Source organism: Falco peregrinus, chromosome 4 (genome assembly GCF_023634155.1).
Source record: "Falco peregrinus isolate bFalPer1 chromosome 4, bFalPer1.pri, whole genome shotgun sequence".
NCBI lineage: Eukaryota > Metazoa > Chordata > Aves > Falconiformes > Falconidae > Falco > Falco peregrinus.
This window is the reverse complement of record NC_073724.1, coordinates 118,536,222-118,561,164: the sequence shown is the minus strand read 5'-3', so window position 1 is coordinate 118,561,164 and position 24,943 is coordinate 118,536,222. Positions and strand designations below refer to the sequence as shown.

The 24,943-nt window shown below is 43.9% G+C and overlaps 1 protein-coding gene across 4 annotated transcripts; it reads right to left on the bottom strand.

Annotated features, from left to right (window-relative positions):
* Positions 1–488: 488 nt before the first annotated feature.
* LRRC32 (leucine rich repeat containing 32) lies at positions 489–23,430 on the bottom strand. 4 transcript variants are annotated; one of them, XM_055802840.1, is made up of 3 exons: positions 23,060–23,430; positions 13,934–14,027; positions 489–9,372 (listed from the first exon to the last, which is right to left on the bottom strand). In XM_055802840.1, the coding sequence occupies exons 2-3, from the start codon at positions 14,018–14,020 to the stop codon at positions 7,432–7,434; spliced, it is 2,028 nt and encodes a 675-aa protein (XP_055658815.1). In that variant the 5' UTR covers positions 14,021–14,027; positions 23,060–23,430; the 3' UTR covers positions 489–7,431. The 4 variants fall into 4 exon arrangements, with proteins under 4 accessions (XP_055658815.1, XP_027633694.1, XP_005231193.1 ...); XM_027777893.2 differs by having other exon boundaries at positions 490–9,372; positions 13,934–14,024; XM_005231136.3 differs by lacking the exon at positions 23,060–23,430 and adding an exon at positions 18,302–21,573 and having other exon boundaries at positions 490–9,372; positions 13,934–14,024.
* Positions 23,431–24,943: the final 1,513 nt, after the last annotated feature.

The window sequence follows — 24,943 nt, the reverse complement described above, 5'->3', positions numbered from 1 at the left end:
CACCTCACTGGGCATCATTCTTCCCAAACAGACAAGGAGCTCGATTCAGGGGTGATGGGTCCAGTTCAGCAATGCAACAACTTGCCTGATGTCTGTGGTGAAACATGAGGGACAGATTAGATGAAACATATGGTCTTGAATCACATATGTAAGGCAAGAAACATATGCTAATGTCTGTTACAAAGAGCTTTTTCCAAGAATAAGCAACAATTAATGAAGCTGGGGGTTTGAAACTCTTCAATCTATGTTTCTTGCCAGAATTTTTTGTTACAACATTTTAAAGTGAAAGGCACTAGGGTCATAAAACTTGTAAATATTCTTTAAAAAGCAGGAATTATGATATGAGTACTCATGATGGAAGGAAGTTTTACAATAAAAAATGTTTTTGAAATAAAATCTTGCCTCAGAATTCTCTTCTGGATTTTCAAAAGGTTACTGCCATTATTTTATTTTATATTCTTCCTGTTTCACAGCACTACTCGATGTGTTAAGACATGAAAAGACTTGTATAGTTTCAGCAGCCTAACATTTTGTTTTTATTTTCTTTTGTCTTGCTTTGTTTTGTTTTAGTGATAATTGGGGACCACGTTATTTAGCATTAGCCGAATCAAACATTTCTTCATCTTCTCTTGAACAAAGATAGTAAAAGCAAACTGGATGTTGCAATAAATTTTTTTTTGAGAATGTGTTTACTGCAGCGGGAATACCTAATTCAAACTGAAGCTCTGGCCTTACAAAGCAAATGTTTCCCAACTTCACGTTTTTCAGGATTTTCACAGAAAATTTTGGAAAAAGTAATTTTTATTTTGAGCTATAAAAATGAAAAAAATCCGCCAACCCAAAATATTATGTGAACTCAGACTTCCACGATTTGACTAACTCTGCCCACATAGGACATCATCAACACCTTTTGCCATCTCTCTGGACACTTCTACTGCCAAATCCCTTCCGCAGCTTCAGTGCAGGGACTAGATACCACTAACAGACTCTGTTGCTCAGAAGTTTCTCTGCTACTCTATTCCTCACCAAAGTATGTGACCCATTCTTCTCTGGCGAAGGTTCAGAGAGTAATTCAGGTTGGAAGGGGCCTTTGGAGAGCTCCATTCCAGCTCCCTGATCAAACAAAGGACAACTTCAATGTCAGAAAGTGGTTGCTCAGGGCCTTGCCCTAAAAAGTTTTGAAAATCTCTGAGGATTTTCCAGAGTTTGACCTTTCTCATTATGAAGAATTTTTTCCTTACGTTCAATCTGAACTTTCCAGGTTGCAACTCTCAGCAGTTGCATCTTGTCCTTTAACTCAATACTCCTGGGAGGGCTAATGCTGTCTTCTTTGTAACTGCCCTTTCAGTATTGACAAAAGATTTTCCCTGCAAAACTTTCTCTTCTCCAGGCTGAACAAGCCTAGTTCCCTCCATCCCTTTCTCAATTATCATATGCCCCAGCCCCCTGACCATCTTGGTGGCCTCTGCTGGACTCACTCCAGTTTGTCAGTATCTCCCTTGCACTGGGAGGCCCACAGCTGGACACAGCAACCAGATGTGTGTGGTGTTAGATCTGCCAAAGAGAGGGGAATAACAGTGCCTCTTGACTTTCTAAGCTTTTGCAAATACATCTCAATATGCAGCTGGATTTCATTGTCACTAGGGCATGATGGTGATTCATGGACAACTTGTTGTCGACCCAGACCCTCAGGTCCTCTTCTGCAAAGCTGCTTTGCAGTCATCTCGTCCCTCACCTGGAGTGTTGCATGAGCTTGTTCTGTCCAAGATGCAGGTCTTTGCTGATCGTCATGAAGTTTCTGTCAGACCATTGCTCTGACGTAGAAGGTACCTCTGAATAGCAGCTCTGCCTCCAACGTATCAACCACTGCTCCATCTGGAGTCATCCACAAATACGGCAAAGGTTCTGTCCCATCAGCTTAAGTACAGAAATGTTGCTTAAAGTGGTGTGCACCCTTCCTTTCCTTTATTTCTGCCCTGTATTGCTGCACTCTCTGCTTCTGCTCCTGCTTTAATCCTCACCATTCCTTCCATATTTGTCTTCCAAATTCCTGGTTTAGCTGTGCTTATTCCCCTTCTGTTCTCCCCACACCACGCTTCCTGCCCAGCTGCCTGTCCCAAACCTTCTCCTTGGTGAAGGAAATTTTCCTGCCTGAAAATGGGTTTCTCTCCTCCTCTGGCCTGGTCTCTGGCGCTGTGGAGTCCCCTCTCCACTCCATTTTCTGGGGAAGTCAGAAACTGTAGAGAGGAATCTCTTCTGTTGTCACCTTCCAGAATGTTTCTTCATGAAGAATACTGCTTATGAACTGGAAAATATGTGTCTTTGATGCAATGACTTCTAGAAATGGGCAGGAGGAGGAAATCTGTGGAACTAACTTGGCTCTGCAATAAGACAGAAGAGCAATGATCAATAGCTTGGGAGAAAAGTGACTCTCCCAGAGTTGCAGGACTGTTCCCTTATATTTGCCAAAATTTTGTTTAGTGTCATGTTGCATCAGCCTCCAAATGTCTTTGCTTGTGAAAGAATGTTGCACAGACCGACGGGCCCTCCTTGGAAAGTTCTTCTGTGCTTATTCAGTCTCTTTTCCCTCCCATTTAGTTTTCACCCTGTTTCCCTGGTTACTATATATTTCTGTTTGTCAACCCTCATGTGCTGATGTCCACCTCTGCTCACGTGTCACATATTCACAGGCAGCTAGCATGTTGCCTAGCCAAGATACCTGTGTCTCCCTCTGCTCTGCACAGCTCAGCTCTCACTGCCTCTTTGCAAAGCTTTTCCCATCCCTCTCTCTCGGATGCTCTTCAGTTTACAGTTACACTTCTCAGTCACACCTCATAAAGAGCTGAATTTTACTAAACCCCTCTTCTCTTCCCCATTTCCCTTCCCTTTTTCACTTCTATCAGCTTTGATTTCTGCTCCTCTGTAATCTGTTTCCTAGGCTCTCTCCTCACTTTTCCACTACAAGAAATGGGCTGAAGCTCCACAGATCTCCTCTGACCTCCTGGCCTGGGGAGAGGTGGGTAGGTACCTATTACCACCTGTTCCTCTGGAGAATTTTCAGCTCTCCACTGTTTGGAGGGAATTACACTAAAACTTTGTTTTCTCCTTTTCCCATTGCTCACCCTGAGCTCTCTGATGGCTCTCAACTCTTCTCATCCCCCTTCCCTCTTTTTTCTTGGAAAAATCTGTTTGGACCTTCATCAATCCATGAACCAAAATCTGCTCTGGCTGCATAGTTGCAGCGTTGCTGGAAAGCTGCAGACTCTGGACTTAATTTTTGTTCTTTCCTTATAGATAATTTTCCTCTTTCACTCAAATTAAGCTGCAACAGAAGGTGAATGATGGCTCTGTGAGGGAGGAGATATCTAACTTGGTCTATCTGAGAGCAGACTATAGGGCAGAGGACGTGTTGGTGGGTAGCTTTGCTGTATTTCAGCTCTCCAGATGCTCAACACAGCTCTAACAGAGCAGGCAACTATCATTAGAAAGGAGTAAGTGAAAGAATTATATATACATCTGGACAATATCACTTTTTTCTGGGGCTTGTATAAGACATACTACAGAGCCTTAGTTGTGAGAGGAGATGGACTCAGTTTTCTAGAAAATCAGACGTTTCAGGATTGGTGAGATGCAGGCTGCAAATCTAGGCATCTGAAATGAATCACTGATCACTTTTGAAAATCTTGACCAAATTTCTGCACAAGGACATGCATGAAATAGGAATCCACAGGCACCAGCACCACAGGCTGTTTGTTATTATAGAAGATCATTTAGTACAGGCTGTTCTAATTTAGGTTAAACAAAGCTAATCCCGAAGTGATGTGTTTCTTATACTAGGCTGCGTGCGTCTGTGCATTGCACATGTGTGCACAAACAGAATAGGCAGTTGTTTATGGAAAATAATAGATATGGCCAGAGGATACCTTGCCTTGCATGGTAAGACATGTTTTTCTCTTCTGTGGGGATACAGGAAATTCAGGTTGTGGTTTTGGTTTGTTTCTTCCCAGGCAATTAAGAGGGTACTGAATGGCATGGGGAATGGTTAGGAATAGGAAAGCAAATGTTCTGGGCTCCGTTTCAGAGGCACTTACTCCTAGGAGGCACTTACTGTGTTTTATACTAATCCACCCTGGCTAGTTCAGGGCTGAGCAGAGTCCCTGCAGAGAGGTCTGCAACCAGAGGCTCTGGTACTCTGCTAGGGTATTGTGTTGTCTTGGCTTTGCAGGAAGAGCCAACGCCTTTGAAAACTGAGGCTTGGCTTTCCGTGGATGGCCAACATGAGTCATGACTTGCTGAACCTTTAGGGACTCTCTCTGGGAGTGTTTCTAGTGCTTCCAGTACTTATATCTATTTGATTCCACTGCAGAAGATTGTTTTGGGGAACAAACCGCAGCAAGCTGTGGTAGGAAATATTTGAGGGAGACCTATTGTCCTGTCCCATGCAAACAGTTGCAAAGGAAGCCACTTGTTGCATGCAACAATTTTTTTTAAAAAAAGTTTGCATAGGCTGCATAAGTCCCACATGTTCTGCTATGTATCCCAGAATCCTAGAATGATACTCCTTGCTTAGCAGCATGAGCTTTCTTTGCATCAACAGAGGCTGTTGCAAGGACTTTATGAAAAAGCAAGGAATGAGGGTATAAATTTTGGTTGCAAAATTACAGTCAAAACAGCCTGAATCATGCCAGCCTATTAGGACAATGGGGCGAACTGACAGAAGGATGTGTGATGTTGATTAACAGCTATGTTTGATGCAGGATCACGTACTTTGGTGTTGGGGCTGCTTCTAGGCACACCAGCAGACAGGGGAGGCAAGAGTTGGGGCTGTCATCTGCATACCTCTATTTTGAGGAATAATATCATAGCAAGCTCCCATTTCTCCCTGTTTTCCCTCTCTTCGCTGTTTTCTTTCCCTCATGCTCCTCATCCTATCCAGAATAATAGTTGGCTGGAGAGGGCTCGTGTCACTTCTTGGTTGCTTATGCTGCTAACGGAGAAATCTAAATGAGCCATGCTGTGTTTTACTCCTGAGGCTTATTCCTCGAGAAAGCTGTTTCTGCTCCCAGGGAAGTTAATGGAAGTCTAATTAGTCCCAGATGTTTAGTAATAACAAGCACTTCCTTTTTGTAGAGCCAAACAAAAGCAGTATTAATACTGTTAATTAAATAGGTTTGGCTCTGTCATCAGGTTATTAACTAATTCCAGGCATGGCAGCCAAGCTAATATTGGCTCTCAGAAGAAGATATAATCTTGCCATGCTTGACACAAAAGGCATGAACTCGGTGTGTGGCTAAATTAGCCTGTGTCTGGGTGTACAGCTCAGCTTGCTTTCACACTAAAGGAAAAGCCGACAAACTTCAGCATCAGGCTTCCAGCTAATCCCTGGGATTTCTGCTTGTGCATCCTTTCGCGTACAAGAATAAGGGCTAGACCCAACGAGTTTTGTTGGCTCTTGGAGGCATTAGATCAGACCCTATTGCTGCTGACGGTTTGTGCAATTGCTTGCCTACGCCTTGAGTAGATCTCCTTGTTCTCCATTGGTTGTAGTCTAAGATATGGAGCAGGCGTCCCTTCTTCAGGACCAGAGGCTAAAGGTCTAAAGTGAGATCTGCACACCGTAGAAAAATAGGAAGACATAGCTTTTCATCTGTGGAGCATTCCAAGCTGGTGCTTTAATATATTCACAACCCTGTGCTTTTTATAAAAGTCAAAGGTGGTTTTATTGTACAAAATTCCACGATGAAAACTACCAGCCAGTTCCTTACATAACTGCTTTAAAAATAGAATTATACACCTTTTTGTAGTGTGTTAATTTGGACATTCACTAGCTGGAATAAACAGAAATGAAGCAGCAATTTGTCTCTGAGTTATTTACCCGGACAGGTTTTGGTCTGACCTCTATTTGCCTTATGTGCCTTAACGTACAGTTCCTGGCTTTAACAGAACACCTGATATAGCTCCTTTCGAAGCCGTTGAACCCTGTTAGTAGGTCAGGCTCCCACTTTTGGTGAGCTTTTTTTCAAAAGGGTGACTTTGCCATGTCAAAGTACGGGACATATGTCAGTGTCAGCTTTTAGCAGCGCAGCAGCGTGGACATGTTGAACCCATCACAGAATGAGGTCCTACATAACTTTTTTTGCAGCCAATCCTCTAGACCATAAAATCTTTTTAAGGAAAGATAGTGGACATCTGATCTCAATAATGGCCCAGGACTAGGTTCCCTGTGTAGTGTTTTGCACCACTATCCTTAAAAAACCTTTTTGCTGTCTAACCTCCTGTGACCTTTAAAAATAGATATATTGTTCTTTTGCATTGAAACGTAACTGTATGCAGTGAACTCCCAACAGTTTTCCTTAGAAATACAAACATTTCAGTCCAATGTTAGCTGGCTGAAATTCATTCTCCAAGATTTTTCTTTTAAAAATCATTCACCCCAGAGATGAATTTCTTCACATTAAACCCAGTTAAATATGTATTGCACGTGAGGGGCAAATTTCTCCTCTTTGAGTTGAACTGTGGACCTGTAACCTTCTGAGCAGATCTGGGTAAGGTATAGTGCAGCTGTTTCATGCCTGAGATTTCTCTTACATCCCTCGTGGGTACTAAGTGCCAAGACTAGTTGACCTCATCTACCTCTCATGTCTTGCCACCGTGGCTGGAGCAACACACTGCGAGCAAAGGGAGGTATCCAAAGAGGTTCCTACCACCAAGGAACCCATTTGGTTCCTATCGTCAGCCGTGGATTTTCTAAAAGGCAGCATTGAGACACAAACTGTAATTTTCTTTTTTAGCTAAATCCTCATTGTTTTGGAACTCATGGGAGATTTGCAACCAACTTCAAGGAGTGAAAGATTGTATTTTGGCCTGCCCTGGCATAGTTTTGTATGATTTCAGTTTAAGAAGGGTTAGGAGCTAACCAGTTAGGAAAAAGCAAAGCTCAGACCAAATCGAAATATCTCATCGGGGTACATAACTTTGAGAAGGGCTTTCCTACTAAGTTGATGTCATCAATGACTGTCATAAAAAGGTGAATCAGTTGCAATGCTCAGTTTTCATAAAGTCTTTCTGTGAAGGTGACATCACAAAATATCTTTGAGCTTAGTGAAAGGTCTCAAGACCTTAGAGGCTGTTTTCTTTTGATCTGGTTTAAATCACACATCCTTTGAAACAACAGCAGGACTTTACAGTGGCCTCTTCTACCATGGTATAAATGTTTTCAGCAGATCTGCTTGTGAATGAAGCAAGTGCAAAACATGGCAAATTCTCCTTCCAGTCCCTGCAACCCAGAGCAGCATACTGGTGCAGTTCAGGGGCACTTTGAAACTGCCTTAACGTCCACAGTTAAAAATCAAAGATGAGAATTTTACCCTTCATTCTACACACTGGCAGTGTAGCACCTGATTTCTTCGGTTTTCAAGGCATTTTGTGTTCCTATGCTTTAAACTGATGGCTAAAGTTTTGCCTGCGGAAGCAAAAGAATGAACCCACGCCAATGATGATCACAGATAAAACCAACACAAATGTTAATATAATAAGGAAATTGATTTTCTTCAGATCCTCTTTTTCACAGTCTTCTGGTCTAATGTTCCCAATGTGCATCTCTTCCTGGTACCTGAAGTTCTGAGTGTGCTGGCACGTTAAGTGCTCCACATTGGGGATCTGGACATTTTTGTTCTGGATCATTGATGAAAGCCAGATGTTTCCACAGCAGCTGAGTGGATTCCCAGTGAGATACAAGTTTTTAAGTGAGTTTTCTAATGCTAAAATATTGCTGTTCTGTAATGTACTAAACCTATTGTTCCGTAGGTCCAGAACTTCCAGTGGAGAGTCACTACCCCACTTTGGCAGCCAGTTCAGCTGATTTTCAGAGAGGTTTAAATGTTTAAGGTGACTAAAACAAGGCAAGTCAATATTTAAATCTGTCAGGCTATTGCCATGTAAGTACAAATATTCCAGAGACTTTTCCAGTCCTGATAATGCTTTAACTTCTATTTTCAGTCCGGGGTTTATGGAGAGGTCCAAGACAACCAGAGAAGTCTTGTAGAAGGTGTACGCTGGTAGGATGTTCAGCATGTTGTCAGCTAGGTACAAGTACTGAAGACTGGGAGAATCAACAAATGATACACAACCGCTTTGCTCTCCAGCAAGTCTTTGCTTAGCTAATCCTGAGTACATGCTGCAAAGGCTGATATTATTGCTCTGTAGATTAAGCAGTCTGAGGCTAGGAAGACTTGAGAAGATATTAAATTGCAGGGTCTGAAGATGGTTGCTTTGAATATAGAGCTCCTTCAAATTTGACAAAGTGCCAGCATCTAGGAGAAGGTTCTGCAAAGCATTATAGCTCAAGTCAAGGACAGTTAGGGAGGTCAATGCACTGTCATAAGTTACTGAAAACGCCTGAAGACAGTTTTTACTGAGATTAAGGGTGTGAAGGGACAACATTGATTCAAAGAACTCATCCGGAATGGATTTGATTTCATTATAACTTAAGTCTAAATATACAAGGTGGGATAAATAAAGAGAACTTTTGTTTCTGCTTTGCTTCTGATCAAGAAGATGAAAAGAAGCATCTAGCCATTCATTTTCCATATAGTCCATTTGATTATGAGAGGATTCAGCAGTAAACTGGATTAAATTCTTTGATAAATTCAGAGTTACCAACTTGTTTACCTGGGGGAAGACTGGGAACTGAAACAGTTTGTTTTCACTCAGATCCAAACATCTTAAGCTATATTCATCATCTGACTTTGTGGTGTGGAAGGTCTCAATGCTATTCCTGCTAAGGTCAAGTATCTCCAGCTGCCTGAGGTTGAAATCAGAGATGCAAGTAATGGAATTCATGGAGAGATTGAGTTTGGAAAGGTTCACTAGAGTCTCAAAAGCACCTTCTTCTATTTCCATTATGATATTACTCTGAAGATCTATCTCCACAAGGTTGGGAGATCCCTGAAACATCTTGTGTGATATCATTATAATACTGTTGTCTGCCAAGGAAAGATACCGCAGTGCTGGAGCTTGTTTAATGAAATACTCAGCCATCCCATTGTACAGACTGTTGTGGGACAAGTCCAGTATTTCCACCTTGGGTAGAAGTCCAATCCCCTCTGTCCCATTCTGAGCAAGTTCATATAAGTGATTGTAGGCTAAATTTATTTCCAGCAAACTTGTCATGTGTGCAAAGACTCCAGGCATGATGAAACTTATCTGGTTAGAGCTTAAATCCAGGCACTGGAGGGAAGTGTAAAATGATGACGGCATTTCAGGGATGCTTTGAATCAGATTTCCAGACAGATCTATTTTGTTTATGTTCGGATGGAGCTCATGAGGGATCTGGTGGAGGTCTTTGTTGTGGCAAAATGCCTGCAAGTTGACCTGCCAGAAAGAGAGAGAAAAGGGGTTGTCACTTGACAAATGAAAAACATCTTTGCATGAAATATAAAGAAAATAACATTCAGCATCCAGGCAGATCCTTCTTCTGAAACACTGATCACACTGCTTTCTCTGAGTGTTCAGATGGCAAGAACAACAATTCTAATGCTTCCTTGCAGCTATTAACACTTATTTCATTTTAAAGACATTTCTGACTTACAACAGTAGAGTTTCATCTGCATGAGATACCCACTAAATATTCTCTTTTCTGTACATTTCTCCCAGGCTCATTTTAATAGTCCCAACTGAAAGAGTTTTGCCCTCTTTCCATTGCAATCAAGCACCTTTTCCTCACTTTTGTTCTGATGTTTAATTTTCTCAGCTTCATCACTGTATTAGATTTTGCAAGCTCTACTTGCAATAGTAAATAGTACTTGGAAGGGCTTCACTCGTTGGCAGCGTAGGTCCTGTAGCTAGGAGGTGGAGCAACGTATAAGGATTCTATAGTACAAAACCTATGTCTCCTTAGTCACACCCTCAAATATTTGATCATGTCTTCCTTTAGCCTTGGCTTAATTAAGCAATGCATCTTTAACTGAATGAGCCATTCAACAACCGAAACATTTCTGATGCAAATCTCCAAACTCTTCCTGCTTTTACCATCCATGCTTATCCTTTTCCTAAGGCAACAGTTCCATTCTCCTTGTATGGGGAGCACACCTTACGAAACCACCCACACAAGACACCTCTGATACCACATGGAAAGGACAAATTGTGTAAAACCAGATTTTGAGAGGAAGAAAGCTGTGATGTGCAGTGAGGGTCATGCCTTTTCAGTCCAATTCTCAGCAGCAGGGAAGAGAAAAAAACCCAAGTGTCAAAGTCAAATTCATCTTCTAGATGCATGACTGTTTCATTGATCCTAGGACCCAAGCTGTGTCCAGAGCAAATTTTGGAGTGTGCGTTCATAAGAAACATTGGAAACATGAACATAATCATCCTTGCATAAATGTTAAGCTGTATTTTGTTATTAAGGAAAACATACAGCATCAGGAGGAAGTGGAATGTGAAAGGCTTAGGCAGCATTTAATTCACTGGAGGAAAACTCTTGTTATGAATGTATTTGGGTGCGTAGGTCATATACTGTTTGTAGAAAGATCAGAAAGACAAGAAAGAAAAAAATCTGTTGAATCTTAACTTCTGTGGAGAAGCAGAATCCAGATTCCATGACGCAAAGCCTTTCAGACATTAAAAAAAACATTAAAAGTGAAAAATATTAATAACCATCTGTTTCATGTGAACTTTAGGTGAATGAAGTGGCAGGCCTGTTTAGAAATGAGGGAACAGTCAGCATTTTGTGAACCTCTTTTGCATCATGTGTGTTTTGGACACCACACAAAAATGTGCCAGAAAAGTGTAAATGCGCATCCAAACCCTAGATATACGCAGGCTGCTCTGCAGTCCTTCCCATGATACATCTTTCCCAAAGATCCAAAGTAAATGGCATATTAAAACCTGAACCCCTTCCTTTTCCCCCTCCAACTCATTCAAATTGCCCCTAGGTAAACAAACTAGAAAAAAGGAGAAGGGAATTTTATGGCTTCTCCCTGACATTATTTCTTGCCTGGAAAGCCACTGTAGAATTGCTTCTTTTGAGCTGAACTGTGCACAGAGTCAGACTTAGCTCCAAATAATAGAGCAGGAAGTCTCTTCTCGCTTGGTTTGTGGAAGACAGAGAAGCTGGAAAGATACAAAAATCCAGAGTGAAAAAGTAGTAGCCCCTTTTCAGCCTAAGGCAGATGCCAGGTTTCTTCCCACGCTTTGAGCCAGATGTCAACAAATGTTGAGCACCCTCCACTCCCTCTGGGCACCCAGCATCTTAACAAAGTCCTGATCCAATTCCCGTTGATGCCAGTCGGCTGGTTTTCACTGAAGTTGATGGGGGAGAGGTCAGTCCCAGTTCATCAGGTACCTTGCAGGACTGGCCCTTTAATCTGCATCCACTGAACCCTCCCAATGATAAAAGGGACTGATAAAATCTATACCTCCCACTGTCTGCCAGTTAATCCTATAACATTTCCTGTCCCTTTTTAAAAAAAAACAACTTTCATTCCTTTTCACCGACTATTTTGATCCTCACTGAATTTCTTATCTAGTCTGTTCTGCACCATTTTTTGTCCCCCCAAGGCTCAAACTGCATGAATTTTATTCTCATCAGCACTAGGAAGAAAAGATGAAGCACATCTCAATGGGATGGAACAAACAGAATCTGTTTGTGTGCATCTTCCCTCGTCCCATCCCACAGCCCAGTGGGTTGGCAGCCTGAGGCTGGAAAAGAGGTTTTTGCCGGTCTCATGTCCTGTCTTCATCACCTCTGCCACTGCTGCCACTGGTTTGTTTGAAGTCCATTGGAAAGAAGTACTGCAAGATGGGGAGCAGCTGGTCTTTTCAGGTGCTGGCAAAAAAATGACCCAACAGCTCAAAAGTTGAGCATCATTTGGATTCTGACTCCAGTTCTTCACTGCTTAGCACTGGGTGGAAATTGTCACCCACCTTGGGAAGAGCCCTACAAACAAAGCAGCTGGATCCAAGCCTCCACTTGTTTTCTCCTATATCTCTACTCATGAGAACTTGAACTTAAGAATTTTGGGTGGAGCCACTTGGCACTGACTTCCACTTGCAAGGCGTCCATACCCATCCTCTAGAAGAGCTGCCCAAGTACCCTTGGTTAGACCACCAAACCTTAGCAATTTGCCCAGGTACCACATATCAGCTGACCTATGATGACCAGTTATGCCCATGCTCTTGTATCACCTCAAAGCAAGGTAAGACATAATTTGCTAAAATCTGTTCTATATCTGCTTCTGTTCTATAAATTATAGTGCCTCCTTTGCCAGTTAACATGAATTAGCAGAAATATCTTTCTTTGGGAGGTAAAACATGGACTAGTTGAAGCCCCTCTCCTTGGCAATGTGAATTAGGAAGAACCTCCTGACATTTAAGCTATGCCTTGTTGTCTCACAAACAGGTAGATGTGGAGTAACTTGTATCATCAGTGCAGCTCACTCCCACGTCAGGGGTTTGGTAGGGACTGTTTACTTCCTAAAACCTCTTTTACAAGACCTTGGTTCAACAACAGGAGCACTAATGGTGTCAGAGAAGGTTTCTGACTCCTGCCTCTTCCATGGTATCTGGGATGAAATTTTACCATGTAAAACAGCAAGGCTGTAACGAAAAACAATCAAGTGAAGTAACCAGGACTCTCAATGGACCCATCAGCTAATCCAGTAGCTCCCTCTTTATTTAAGCTGTGTTTGGATTTACACCCTCCTTCTTCCATTGGACGAAATACCCAGTGAAAGAAGATGATCAACACCGACATTAGTGATGCTGAGCTGTTAATTTATACCAGACGAGCATCCCAGCCCTCGACTGCAATGTGTTTTCTGTTGGGGGCAAATTTATCCCAGCCTAGTTGCATAGAACCTTGGGCTGTTGGCTTGATAGAAGCAGTTTACAGTGGAGTGGTGGAAACAATCATGTGTTTATTTCTAAGCAATCAACCTGATCTGTGACCCATCAAGAAACAGGACAGGACAAATCTGCTTGGATTATTGTGTGTCTCACCCAGCCTTCATGTGACTATGATACATGGGATCCAAGCTGTCATGTTTACAGTGGCTTCATCAGTCTTCCATTTTCAGCCAATGAACTGAGCTACCCAGCCACCTTCCCAAGATCTTTATATATACTAGGTCTTAATTTCTTTGGAATTCAGGAAGTGCAGCAATACGGCAGGGTGGGCAGGAATGGAATGAGTCCCATAAGGGAGATGTGTACAGCTAGCAAATTATTTTTTTTCCTATTTTGGAAATTCTTGAGGATTTGTGCTGAACAGCTTCAACATTCAGGAAAAAAAAAAAAGTATTTTTAAACAGCCTGTTACAGTCAGAAGCACTTGGATAGGGAAGGGGGAAAGTTCAGATGTGAATAACATTTATAATATTGCACCAGGTGCTTGCAAAAAATCAAGGACCAAATTTTGTACTGGAGCAAGAGGCTTTGTCACTTCTATTATCTCAAGCAGAAATCAGGTGTGACTGCCCTGGCAGCAATGTTGTGTTAGGGCAGAGGAGGTCAGTCTCCCTGTTATTACAAAAGGGCTGGTATAGATGTATTTAAAGCACAAAGCACTTAGGTGTAATGTAAAGGAGTTGATTTTCGTCTAAGTTCTTCCTCTGTCTGAGCCACAGAATCCCTGTACAGTCTTGATGAAATCAGGTCAAATGTCCTTTAACCAGCTCCCTCTTATAAAAAAACTGAGATAATGATCCTTCTTTTCCCCTGCCCTTTCATGTGCTGTCACTACGAGGACACAGCCTGAGAACAGCCTGCTGAGCACCCAATAAGCCAGCAAAGCCCACCTCTGCCATCACAGAGACCCTGGGCCTGGGCCTGGGGAGTTTCCCTTCTCAGAGACCATAGCTATTTGTGTAGTGCCTGTAACAAGTGAGGTCCAACCCCATCCAGATCTCAAGGGGCCTGAGCAGGGACACAGCCTTACCATTTCACAGGACATCCCCTTTGTGGGCTGATGGTTAGCGGTCCCTCTGTTCACCACTGCCAGGAAGAAGATGACGTACAGTTTCATGGTTCTGCTGGTAAAAGTAATTATGGTTAGATTTCATAAGTGACACAGTGGTCGATACATGTGAAAGCTGGCACCAGAACATTGTCTAACATGAAGCAGCACGCAAGTAGTACAATAATTTAACCCATCTCTGAGCCTACAGCACTCACAACCTACCTATGTACTTTGCATCCCTTTGAGCCTGGTGGGAAAAAGAGAGATTTGTATGAGGACCTGAAAGGAAGGTTCAAGGCATTTCATGGGATGGTCCCGGTGTGATTTCAGCTGCTACTTAGATGATACTCAGGCCACCCAATGAAGTCCAGATGATTAGCTGGGCAGTGTGTCTGGCATGATGGAGCAAGATGATCACTGAAGACCAAATTACCATCACTCTCCTCATAAGAGCTTAGATACTTTAAACTGGGGTGGAGTTTTGGGGTGTCTTATCACAAAATCACAGAAAGTTTGGGGTTGGAAGGGACCTCTGGAGATCATCTAGACTGACATCCTGCTACAGCAGGCTGTCCTAGAGCAGATTGCACAGAGCCATGTCCAGGAGGGTTTGAATGTTTCCAGAGGAGACCCCACAGCCTCTCTGGGCAGCCTGTCCCAATGCTCCATCACCCTCACAGTAAAGAAGTATTCGGATGGAAGTTCCTGTGTTGCAGTTTGTGCCCGTTGCCCCTTGTCCTGTTGCTGGGCACCGCTGAAAAGAGCCTGGCCTCATCCTCCTGACAGTCACCGTTGAGATATTTGTAGGCATTGATAAAATCCCCTCTTTGTCTTCTCTTCTCTAGGCTAAACAGGCCCAGTTCTCTCAGCCTTTCCTCTTAAGTTTCCCTTGCCTCTTCTAAACAGATGGATCCCAGCCCTCCCTAACAGGCTATAGTCAAAGAATGTCCCATTGTCATAGAAGCCAAACCCCTCACGATGGCACCAGCTGCAAAGCGAGAAGTTGATGTGCATTATATGTCTACTTCTGGCTGCACCCTTTCCTTTCGCTGGTAAGATGGAAAATCAAATGGTGGGCACCAACATTTTTCATTTGCATCCCCAGGGCTTTATAGTATTCCTTGATTCTGCCCAGGTTCTGCTTTGCGGTGTCATTTGTGCCCACAGGGAAGAGTGGCAGAAGATAGCAGTCCATGCTTTTGACAAGTTGTGGTACCCTCTCCACAATATCTGGGATCTTAGCTCCCAGAAGGCAGCACTCCTCATGTGCTTCCCTGTCAGGCCAGCAGATGGGTGCTTCTGTTCCCCTTAACAGAGAGTTACCCGCTACAAGCACCTGATGTTTCTTTTTGCAGTATCCAAGGTGTGCTGCTGGTACAGTTTCTCCATTCAGTCCTGAGCAAAGAGGATGGGTGCTGCACAGAAACAAGCACTGGGAACAGTTTCATTTTCCATCCACAACATTTTCCACTCCTCTCATCCCAGAGTGTCAAAGAGCTCTTATACATCCATCCAGGTTTGTTGAATTTATATAAACAGCTTAAAAAATGGATGGAGAACTTTTTGCCCAAATGCTAGTTTTCCATTTTATACATCCCAGGTATTTTGGGCAGGCTTTTAAATACATTTTAAATACATTCAAAAGCAGATGCCTTACAAAGAGAAAGATATAAAAAGGAATGGGTTTGTGTGAAACAAAGAATTCATCAGAGTTTAACTGTTTGCAAAGCACTCCAGAAAACAGTATAGAAATAACTGCAAAAGGAGCAAACAACACTGGGAGGCCTGTCACTGGGCAATGGGAGAAAAATGCAAACGAAGCCAAGGGAAAACATCTGTCCTTCAAACAGCTTGTTTCTAGATGGACACTAATGAGGTCTCTGTCTCTGGTCACTACTGATGTGAGCTCCAGATATCACTTCGTTATGATAGCCTCTGTTGCAAACATGCCGAATCTGTCTGTATTTGTATGGCTTCTTGCAGGCAGATCTGAGCTGGTCCTGCCTGCATCCAGAGCCAGCGAGGCACTCGCTAACTCCCAACTGGAAACCATGCAGCAGTGTGCTTAGCTAGCACTGCTCTCAAGTTTTCCGGGAGCAGGCCTATATCTGGCAAGCTCCAAATGCCCGCCAATCCCATGCACATGTGCTACCAAAATCCTGCATCAACATACCATTACTTAGTGGCTTCAGAATGCACAGAGCATTGGGAGGCTGGAACCAAAAGAGATGGGATCATTCCCAGCTGGTGGACATCCCTCCACATAGTCACTGTTTGAGGGATGCAGCTGATGGCCATGCTTGCACACAGCAACGGCAATTGCTAAACAGCAATACCAACAGGTTCACTGTGGGAACCTGCCCATCCCTCCACTTCCCAACCAGAGGAGAGAGTTGTGTCCTAGCAAGAGAGAAACTAGGGAGGCTTAGACCACAGCTACTCTGTTTTCATATTGCACATTCCTTCCAGTTCACGGAAAGAATTAGTGATGGATGATGATCTGGGACACCAGGGTGAAAGAGCTTGGAGTTGGTCTTTGGGGCTCAGCAGCAAGATCAGAAGTCTGGTCCTCTCCTCTAAAACAAGACTAAGAGTATTCATTTTCAACCCTTTTAATTAATGTTTGCAAGATATGCCAGAATCATCCTATGGAAGGAGGAGTTGCGATACCACAATCTATAACATCTCTGTCGTTTCCACTCTGTTCCTTATTTCTCAGGCTTAGAGGAGTGGGTGCCTCCTCTAAGGAAGAGAAAATGAGTTTTATTGTTTGGGTATTAGTTTGCTGGAATTGAGAGAAAAGACAAACATACCGATGATTACAAGGCTTTACTCAGAGCCCTCAAATGGAAATTGTTTCTGTTTAGATCCAATGAATTTAGCTGAGGAAGTCTCCATGGATATTACCCAAAACAGGGCACCACCCTGATGGACAGTGTGCATCCCGTGTGCTCCGTGATGTCTTCTCTTGTCACACTGCCAGTGCAAAAAATGGTGCCTTTGCTTCTTAAATAATAAACCTGACACAATCCAATGTCTTTACATGCTTTGAAACTTCCTAAATTGTAAGTTTATAAAGCAACTGGGAAATGGGTGTATTTAAACACAAAAATGTGATTTAATGGCTTGCTGTGTAAGACGGATCTTTAGTAATCAAGGGTGCTGTCCCTAGGGGTGTTTCTAAGGTGGCTGCCACACACTGAAGCACTAGGACATAGTGGTCTCTTCCAACATGAGACCTCACAGACTCCATCCAGAGAAGGGTCAGCCGCTCCTCATGGTACAGCACAACCTCCTTGCTCATAGAGATTCCCTTCCCAAGGTGGTTTTCAGTTCTGCTGTCCAGCTGAGGAGCTTTTCCTGCCTAGTTTTTCCCTGGACAACCTTTAGACCCTCCTCAGCAATGCCTAGAATGATGCAGCACTGTGTCTCCCTCCTCTCTGCTTTCTGGGAAGTTCTCAGGCCTCACCTGCACCACCCCTCCCCCCCGCCCCACCCCCCACCCTCCCAGTGCAGAGCTCAGGGCTCAACAGGACCCCCATTGCCCTGGTGTCAGAAAGCATCACTGCTAAGCCCTGCCTGATGGCACTGGCAATGGTGTCTCAAACCACAGCTTACAAAAACAGTCCGGGAGCAGCAGTAGCAGCAACTCGACCCAAAGGAGCTTTTATTGCTGTGAGGCTTTCCCAGAGCTGCAGCAGCTTCATGCTTGGTGCCAGTTTGCTCTCACTGGCGGCTGTGATAAAATATCCCAGCATACCTCAGATCAAGCTCTGAATCCCATTCAGAGTCACAGCTTTCCATCCAGGTACTTCAAAATCACCCATCCCCATCCCCAGCTGAAAAATGTAGGTGATTTCAGTGAATAACACTTCCAAGGAGTCTTATGAAGTTGGTCAAATAGTTTAGCATCTAGAAAAAGGATGGTACCCAAAACGTGTCAGCTTACCCTCTTAAGAGACGGGAGGGCAAAGGCAGAGAAGAGCAGTGATTTGTCTCAAGACACATTTGAAATCATGGAATAATCAGAGTTTAAACCCAGTTTGCCCAGTTCCCACTCCAGAACAGTATTTGCCTCCATCTCTATTGCAATATTAACCCTGAAACCACTTCATAGATGTTGCCTGTAGCTAACAACAGCAGCACCTTCCAAATTTCCCCCAAAGGTAATTTTTGTTACTGCTGAGACAATTAACAGAGACGTTCTCCTGTGCCAAAGAGAGGTTAAATACAAAAGAATACAGAAAACACAAACCAGACTCCCCAGGGTCTGATCCTTTTTCACACAGGACTTTACTAGTAAGTTAGAGCCTTCAGAGTTAAAAAGCGTGAAGATATCACATTTACCTTGTTTCAAGGGTTTCTCGCATCCCCAAACACTGCTTATCATGTCTTTAAAAAGCATATCCAGCTCTTCAAAACCGGTTCAGTCCTGGTACCGATGAAATTGTTCTTCAGCTTCACTTTCACCCATTCAGGATGCCAAGAGGCTCACTCGTAACTTTAGAACAAAGGCATTTTCAGGGAAATAACCTTATTTGGGACAGTGTCTGCTTTAAATTATGTTCCTTGTCTTCCTCCGGACTCCTCTCCAGGCTCTTGCTGGGTCCTAGCCACCGCTGTGCTCTGGACGGAGTCAGCTACTGTGTGACATCCTGGAGCCCTTGCTTGGGGCAGGCGTTGAGAAACAGGGGGAGTTTTGCCAGAGAAACCATCAGGATCGGGCCACGAGTTTGCTCAGGGGAGTAAGTGACTTATCGTTGCTGATGCCATTGTTTAGCTGCCTGCGCGGTGCAAGGCGGAGCGTTTACTTTAGGGTTTTGTGTCTGTGAGTTACATTCCTGGAGGGTTGCAGCCTCCTATCCCTGCACCTAAATCACTCTCTGCATCTTTAGGAAAACGTGGCTTGAGGATTAAAAGTTTAAAATTCACAGCTGAGAAAACCCAGAATCTGGAAACCTGTCCTGGAAGAAATAACTCTTTCTCTCTGCTGTGGTCCTACTAATCAGTGTGCTGGCAGGATGGGGGTCCAGTGCCACTACAAGGCACCTGACTTAAAGGGTTTTCATGGCACAAAGCAGGAATTAGGGGCCTTGGTAAAGGCAGAGGAGTCCGAAAACCCGGATGGGCTGCTGCATTTTTAGCAGTAAGTGCATAGTGCTGAATCTATCGGACCTGCTAGGAAAAATTCCCACTGCAAAAGTGGCGCTTTAGATGATTTCACGTTGCCCGAGTTCAACGTTTTATTTATTATTTTGTGCTGCCCTCTAGGGCTGGAGCAGCTATCTAATTGTTGGTTTCCTCACTTCCTTTGGCTAATTAAGTCCTGCTTCTAGAAACCCCACCTTTACACAGACTTCTCTGTTGCTTTCTCCCAACCGCACAAGCCTGAACTGTTGCAATGCATTTTTCCCATGGCTAAAATAATACGCCAAAGAGCTGGGCTCTCAGCATCTCGTTTGCTTTGCAATGCTCCCTGAAATGAGAGGCATAGATGTTACTAGGAGGCGGCAGTATGCGTGTGGGCAGGAGAGGGCTCGATTAGGTGCAATGGATAGAAAAAGCCACACTTAGGTCTCAGGAGAAGAGTCAGCCAGCGAGATTATCCCAGCCCTGGGTGAGTTCCCCTTGACTGGGCTCTCATCAGACAAGCTTTGATCAACTGCCCCTAAGCACGTAGTTTCTTGAGCTTCCCTTGGTTGGAGCTGACTGCAGTGCTGGTTTACACTTGATCCCTTTGGCATGCTCCCTTGGGACAAGCCCTCCATCTGCAATCCCCTTGGGGTAAAAGCAGGAAACTCATGCTGAAGCTGGGGATGGCTGGTGGTGCCCAGAGGTTTAAATGCCCTTTGGATGCTCTGAGTTTAGAGTTTGCCTAGTCAGCAGCGTGCAATAGCCATTGCAACTCACAGACACTTTCACAAGGAAAACCTCAAATATCCGAGGTCTTCAGATAAAGAAAAATACTGCTCTTTTTTTAAAAAAAATAGGATATTTTGATTCAATTTGGAGATTAAATACAAACATCATGCCTGTAATGAAGAGCAGTGAGTGTCCTGGATGATTGCAGCCTCACATTTTTCTACACCTGGATGTTGAGTGTTCTTCAGGAAGTTTGGATTTGCAGGGGTAAAAATAGCAGGGGTTTTGTTCGTTGTGCTTTTTAAAACTCCAGCTCTGTTCCTCAAGCTGTTCTACCGAGTGCCCAAGCAGCTGTGCCAGATGAACTGTGAAGAAAGCCTGGACAGAAACAAATGCCAAAGCAGGAGGGAAGGGCATGCACTGATTCTGCTGCTCAGGACTTTTATTCATTAAAACCACAGCCTTAGAGGACACCAACTGCACTGGGAAAGATCAGCACTGTCCTTATCATCTGTGCCCTTTCCTTAAAGGGTATCTGACAGCAAATATAGTTTCAAAGCCCGTAAAGCATTTGGCTGACATCCCATTTTCGGGGTTTTTTTGTGCTTTGGGCTACCCAGCTGTTTACACCTTAATGTGTTGTTGAAACATTAGCATGGTGTATGCCTGATAGCCACGTCTGCAGAGCAAAGGTCACCTCCATCATACAGATTGGGTCATCTCCATCAGGCAGATTGGAGAATCAAGCTCTTTTGCCCAGCAGCACAAAAGAGCAAGGGCTGTCCCTTCCCACTGATGCCAAAGGGTTTGCACCTGTGACTGAAATCAGGCCATTCCTGATTTTCCTGTGGTCTCCTCACCAATCGCTGCCTGCTCAGTTTCTGTGAACTTCAGCTGGATTTCACCCCACGTCACCTGAAGTCAGGGGCACCTCATCAGGCCTCTCCTCTCCTCCAAACCCCCTTCCCAGCATGGCCCCAAGCAAGAAGGAAAAGCAAATCCCAGCCGCTGGCTCTCACAAACTGGTCCGTAATCTGCTGCAGGTTCCCAAGGGTTTCAGATAAACAAGAATATGTCTTGACGATTATGTGTCTTGAACCTCCAGACCTTTTGGAGTCTGTCCATCCGTAACGCTGCTGCTTTCTAAGGCACTGCTTTTGGGTTGAGTCCTGTGTCAAATAAGACTTGCCAGAGAAATAAACAAAACAAACTCCCGCCTTAGAAAGTGGGTCTGAACCGCAAGGGCAGGAGCGGGGCAAGTCTTGCTCCTTTTCGACTGGAATAACTCCCTGGTGATTCATCCCACCAGGGAGCTGGAGATAACATTAATATTAACCCTATTAAAAATAAATAGCCCATGCCATCCCGAGCCCCAGCCTTTGAGAAGGAGGCATAGCTCCAGCTCTTGAGACCCTACGGCATCTCCAGGAGCTGCTTCTCCCAGTTAGTTTTGCTCATGCCATCTGCACTGTGCTTGGTCTCCCGTGGGCACATGCAGCCTCCTGCCTCTCTAGTGGCAAGTCTACACATCAAAATAAGGACTTCTCCATCTCCTGTAATCCCAGCATGGCTTTTCTCCCATCTTTTGAAGCTGCTACCTTCTTTCTCTGTCCTCTCTCCACATGCACCTCTATCAGGTGTTCAGCCAACAGCATTTCCCCCCAGCCAAATTGTTTCTGATTAATTGGGCACACAGGGTTTAACCAGTTCCCCTACTTTATTCACTTTTTTTTCTCCAGGAGAGAAAATGTAAGTGAATGAGAATTGCATGAAACTCACCAGCCTGGAGACTTTGTGAGTGAGGGGCTGGGTGAAGGGACAGCAGCAGATGGGAAAATGAAAACACCTCCATCAACAAAAAGTGACACATACTGGCATTTGCAGATTAAACTATCTGAACATGAAATTCTCTCCCTGGAGAACAAAATTCCTGGAGAAACTCAAAGTCAGGAACCAAAAGAGAATCTTTTCTCACCAGCTTTAATCTAAGCGCAGCAAAAAGAAAAAGAAAAATCGGCTTTTAATTCAGCAGTTTTTCTTTTAGTGACAGTGGAGTCAGTGTTTGAGAAATAGTGTGCTCAATTTATATGATCCAACAGCAGATACAATGAAGTGAGGAGAATTATTTCTGATAGATTTGAACTGCACAATACTGATACCTCCCCTTGAATCCATCCATCATTTTATTAGTAAAAGGCCAAGCACTAATACAGTCACTAAGCTCTAACCATCTGCTTTAAAAAGAGATGACTGACTGTAAATTTTTCTTATTGAAAATTAAAGGGTTTCAGCATTTTAGAGTAATAACATGATTTTAAAGTTGAAATGATTGCATCTTAAAAAAACAAATTTCCACTCTTGTGGAAAGCCAAACTGGCTTCTATTCAAGGGAAACATATTTGTACTTTTATCAAAAATACAACAGGGTTTGGTTTTAGAAAATTGTCTGTGACTTTTATATAAACTAGTATTTTCTAAAACTACTAAAGTTTTAAAGTCTAAAAGTCTAAACTTTAATTCCTCGTGATAACAGTCCAGATGCAGCTAAACACTATCAGTAAGTCACCGTTCACCCAAGGTGACATTCAAGCTGTCAGGATCTCAAGAGCAGAAAAATAACCCTGCCATCTCACACCTTGTCTCCAACAGAGAGAGTTCAATGACAGCTCTGATAGCAAGAAGAGCAGATGAGCTAAACAGCATTTTGCCCATTTTGCCCGGGGTCTATGTGATTTGCCCAAGGCTGTACTAGGATTCAGTGTCAGAGAGCTGGGCAAGCAGTACTTAATCAGCGCACAATGCTGATCTCTGCGGCACTCCCGGTTCAGCATGCTATAATGCAGTAACACCATAAATAGACTAAAGTCCTGTGAAGAAAGAGAAAAAACCCTAAACACATCGCTCCATCTTCCATTACTGTAAACACAGAGAATAATAAGAAAGCAGGCACATGACAACTGTACTGTTATAAACTAGCCGGTGCCTCCTTAACGTAAAGGATCTAACTCGTTGCAGTCCCTGATGGATTAAATATACAGCTGTGTGGATAGAGCTATCTGCACAATGTGTTTAGCCAGTTCCTCAGCCTATTCATAAACACAGTATATTTTATTTATACGGTACCTTCCTCATCTGTGTTATTTTTAAAGGCTGCACCTCTAAGCCACCAGAGCCCCCATCTCTCCGGCAGCCAAAAGCTCAACTTTCCAGCAGGCTCCCTGTCTCGCGCACGTCTCCACGTACCTGCTCTGTGGCTGGAGGAGGAGGAGGAGGAGGAGGAGGAGGAGGTTTCGCCTCTGCTTGCAGCCTTCTGCCTCCCGGACTCTCCCAGCAGCCTTCCCAGCGTAAGCCGAGGAAGAGTTTCCTTGGGGAAGTCGTACCTCTGTTGCATGCCAGCTGACTAAAACTCTGCGAGCTCCGAGAGAAGTTTGAAGTCACAGGGAAAAAAAATACTCCCCATAGACTGGTCCTTGAATTCATTCCTTCGCAGTCATGAGCTCTTATATATTCCCAGGCTCCCATGAGCACGTGAATACATACCTCCGTAATAGTTTTAAAATGTGTGTGTCCTCTGCGCTTCTCTTTATTTTCCATTTCGTTCATTCAACCTTGGCTTATTTCCTGCAGTTTCTCAGCTGGTAATTACACTCCTCTCGTATTGACACATGAAACAGTCTGCGAATACCACAAAAAAAATCCCCTCTGCAGGCTTCGGGGACACGTGCTTGTCTCTGAAGTTTGCTGTGCCTGTCCCACAGATGTGAGCGTGTGCTTTCAGCCACACGGACCTGCAGGTTCTTGGGGCTGGGGTAAATCACGGGGACCTAGCTAGCTGCAAACCCTAAACTCCAGGTCCGTGCGGGATGGGGTGTGCAGGAAAGGGGCATGTCAGAGGGAAGCATTGCAAACACGTCGCGTTTGATGTCCCAACAGCTCAGGTGTATCACTGTGGCACAGCAGTGGGATGGCCAAATTCACCCTTGGGGGAAAGGATAAATTCAATTTAATGCTTGAATAGGTAATAAGGTAAATGCCTTCTAAAAAGGGCAATGGGATGGATTTTTTCTCCTTGGGTGTTAAACTCCCTTTTATTTCAGAAGCGATGCACTTTTGTAAATCAGTGGGAGACGTGCACGTTGCCCTTGTCTTCTTCTGCCCAGAAATCTCCTGATACCCGGGCAGGTGTCCACTGGCTCCATGTGTTAGTTCGCAGGAGTACAAACCTTCGATGGGGTTTTGCCTGAACGGTGTCTTAGGACCAAACCGAGTCTTGCCAAGCCAGGACTTGACCTCCCCGGGGCCACCCCACCAGGGAGCTCTCACAGGCACCAGGGACCACTGCAAACCTCCCATCTTCTCCCTAGGTGCATGAGCAGCACCTCCACTGAGTGACCTTGGCTTCGGCATTGTGTGTTTTCCCCGCTTTGCACCAAGGTGTGCAATGATAGCCAATGATTTTCACCAAAAAAATGGGGTGCTGACTCCCTTCTCCTCGACAGCATCAATTCTGTCCCACTTTCCTGGATCTGCTTATTAAGATCAGGTAAAAGCCATGTCCTTTTATACCATGTGCCAAGCAGCTTTGAGGATTCTGCTAAACATCTGCCAGCTCCCAGGCTTTGGTTCTTTGCAACAGGTTACTGTTCATTTTCTGTAGCACACCAGCTCCTGTGATTCAGAGTTATTTCAGACCTGCAACATACTGGGAGGCTCAAGATGAAAACATCTGCAGATGTGAAAGGTGTGGTTTGTTAAATATCGCAGTAAATACATACATTTTGCACATGTTGTCACAATAAATATGTAACAAGGATAATAAATTGAATAATAACATGTACATAATGATAAAGAAGTAAACAGTAATTATTTTATTGCTGCAATCCCCTGTACATGTATAGCTATATATGCATATTTATTGAAGGCCAAATGGTTTAACAATTAGTAAGGGAATGATTTCTCATCGATTAGTCTTGGCAACAGAAGCAGATCCTCTGGAGAAGCTGGCTTGTGTACAGCAGTCCCCAAACCTTATTGATACCCTCAGAATAGCACTTTCAGAGGACACAGGTGGTCCCAAGAATACTTGGCAGTACCAAGGAGTGAGCTTATGGTCTGAAATCTGTATGG

Coding starts and splice junctions, on each gene's coding strand:
- LRRC32 (XM_027777892.2), bottom strand. CDS start 18,324: ATGCGAGAAACCCTTGAAACAAG. Junction 14,028..18,301: donor CGAGAAACCCTTGAAACAAG/GTAAATGTGATA, acceptor TACTTTTACCAG/CAGAACCATGAAACTGTACG. Junction 9,373..13,933: donor AGGGGATGTCCTGTGAAATG/GTAAGGCTGTGT, acceptor TCTTTCTGGCAG/GTCAACTTGCAGGCATTTTG.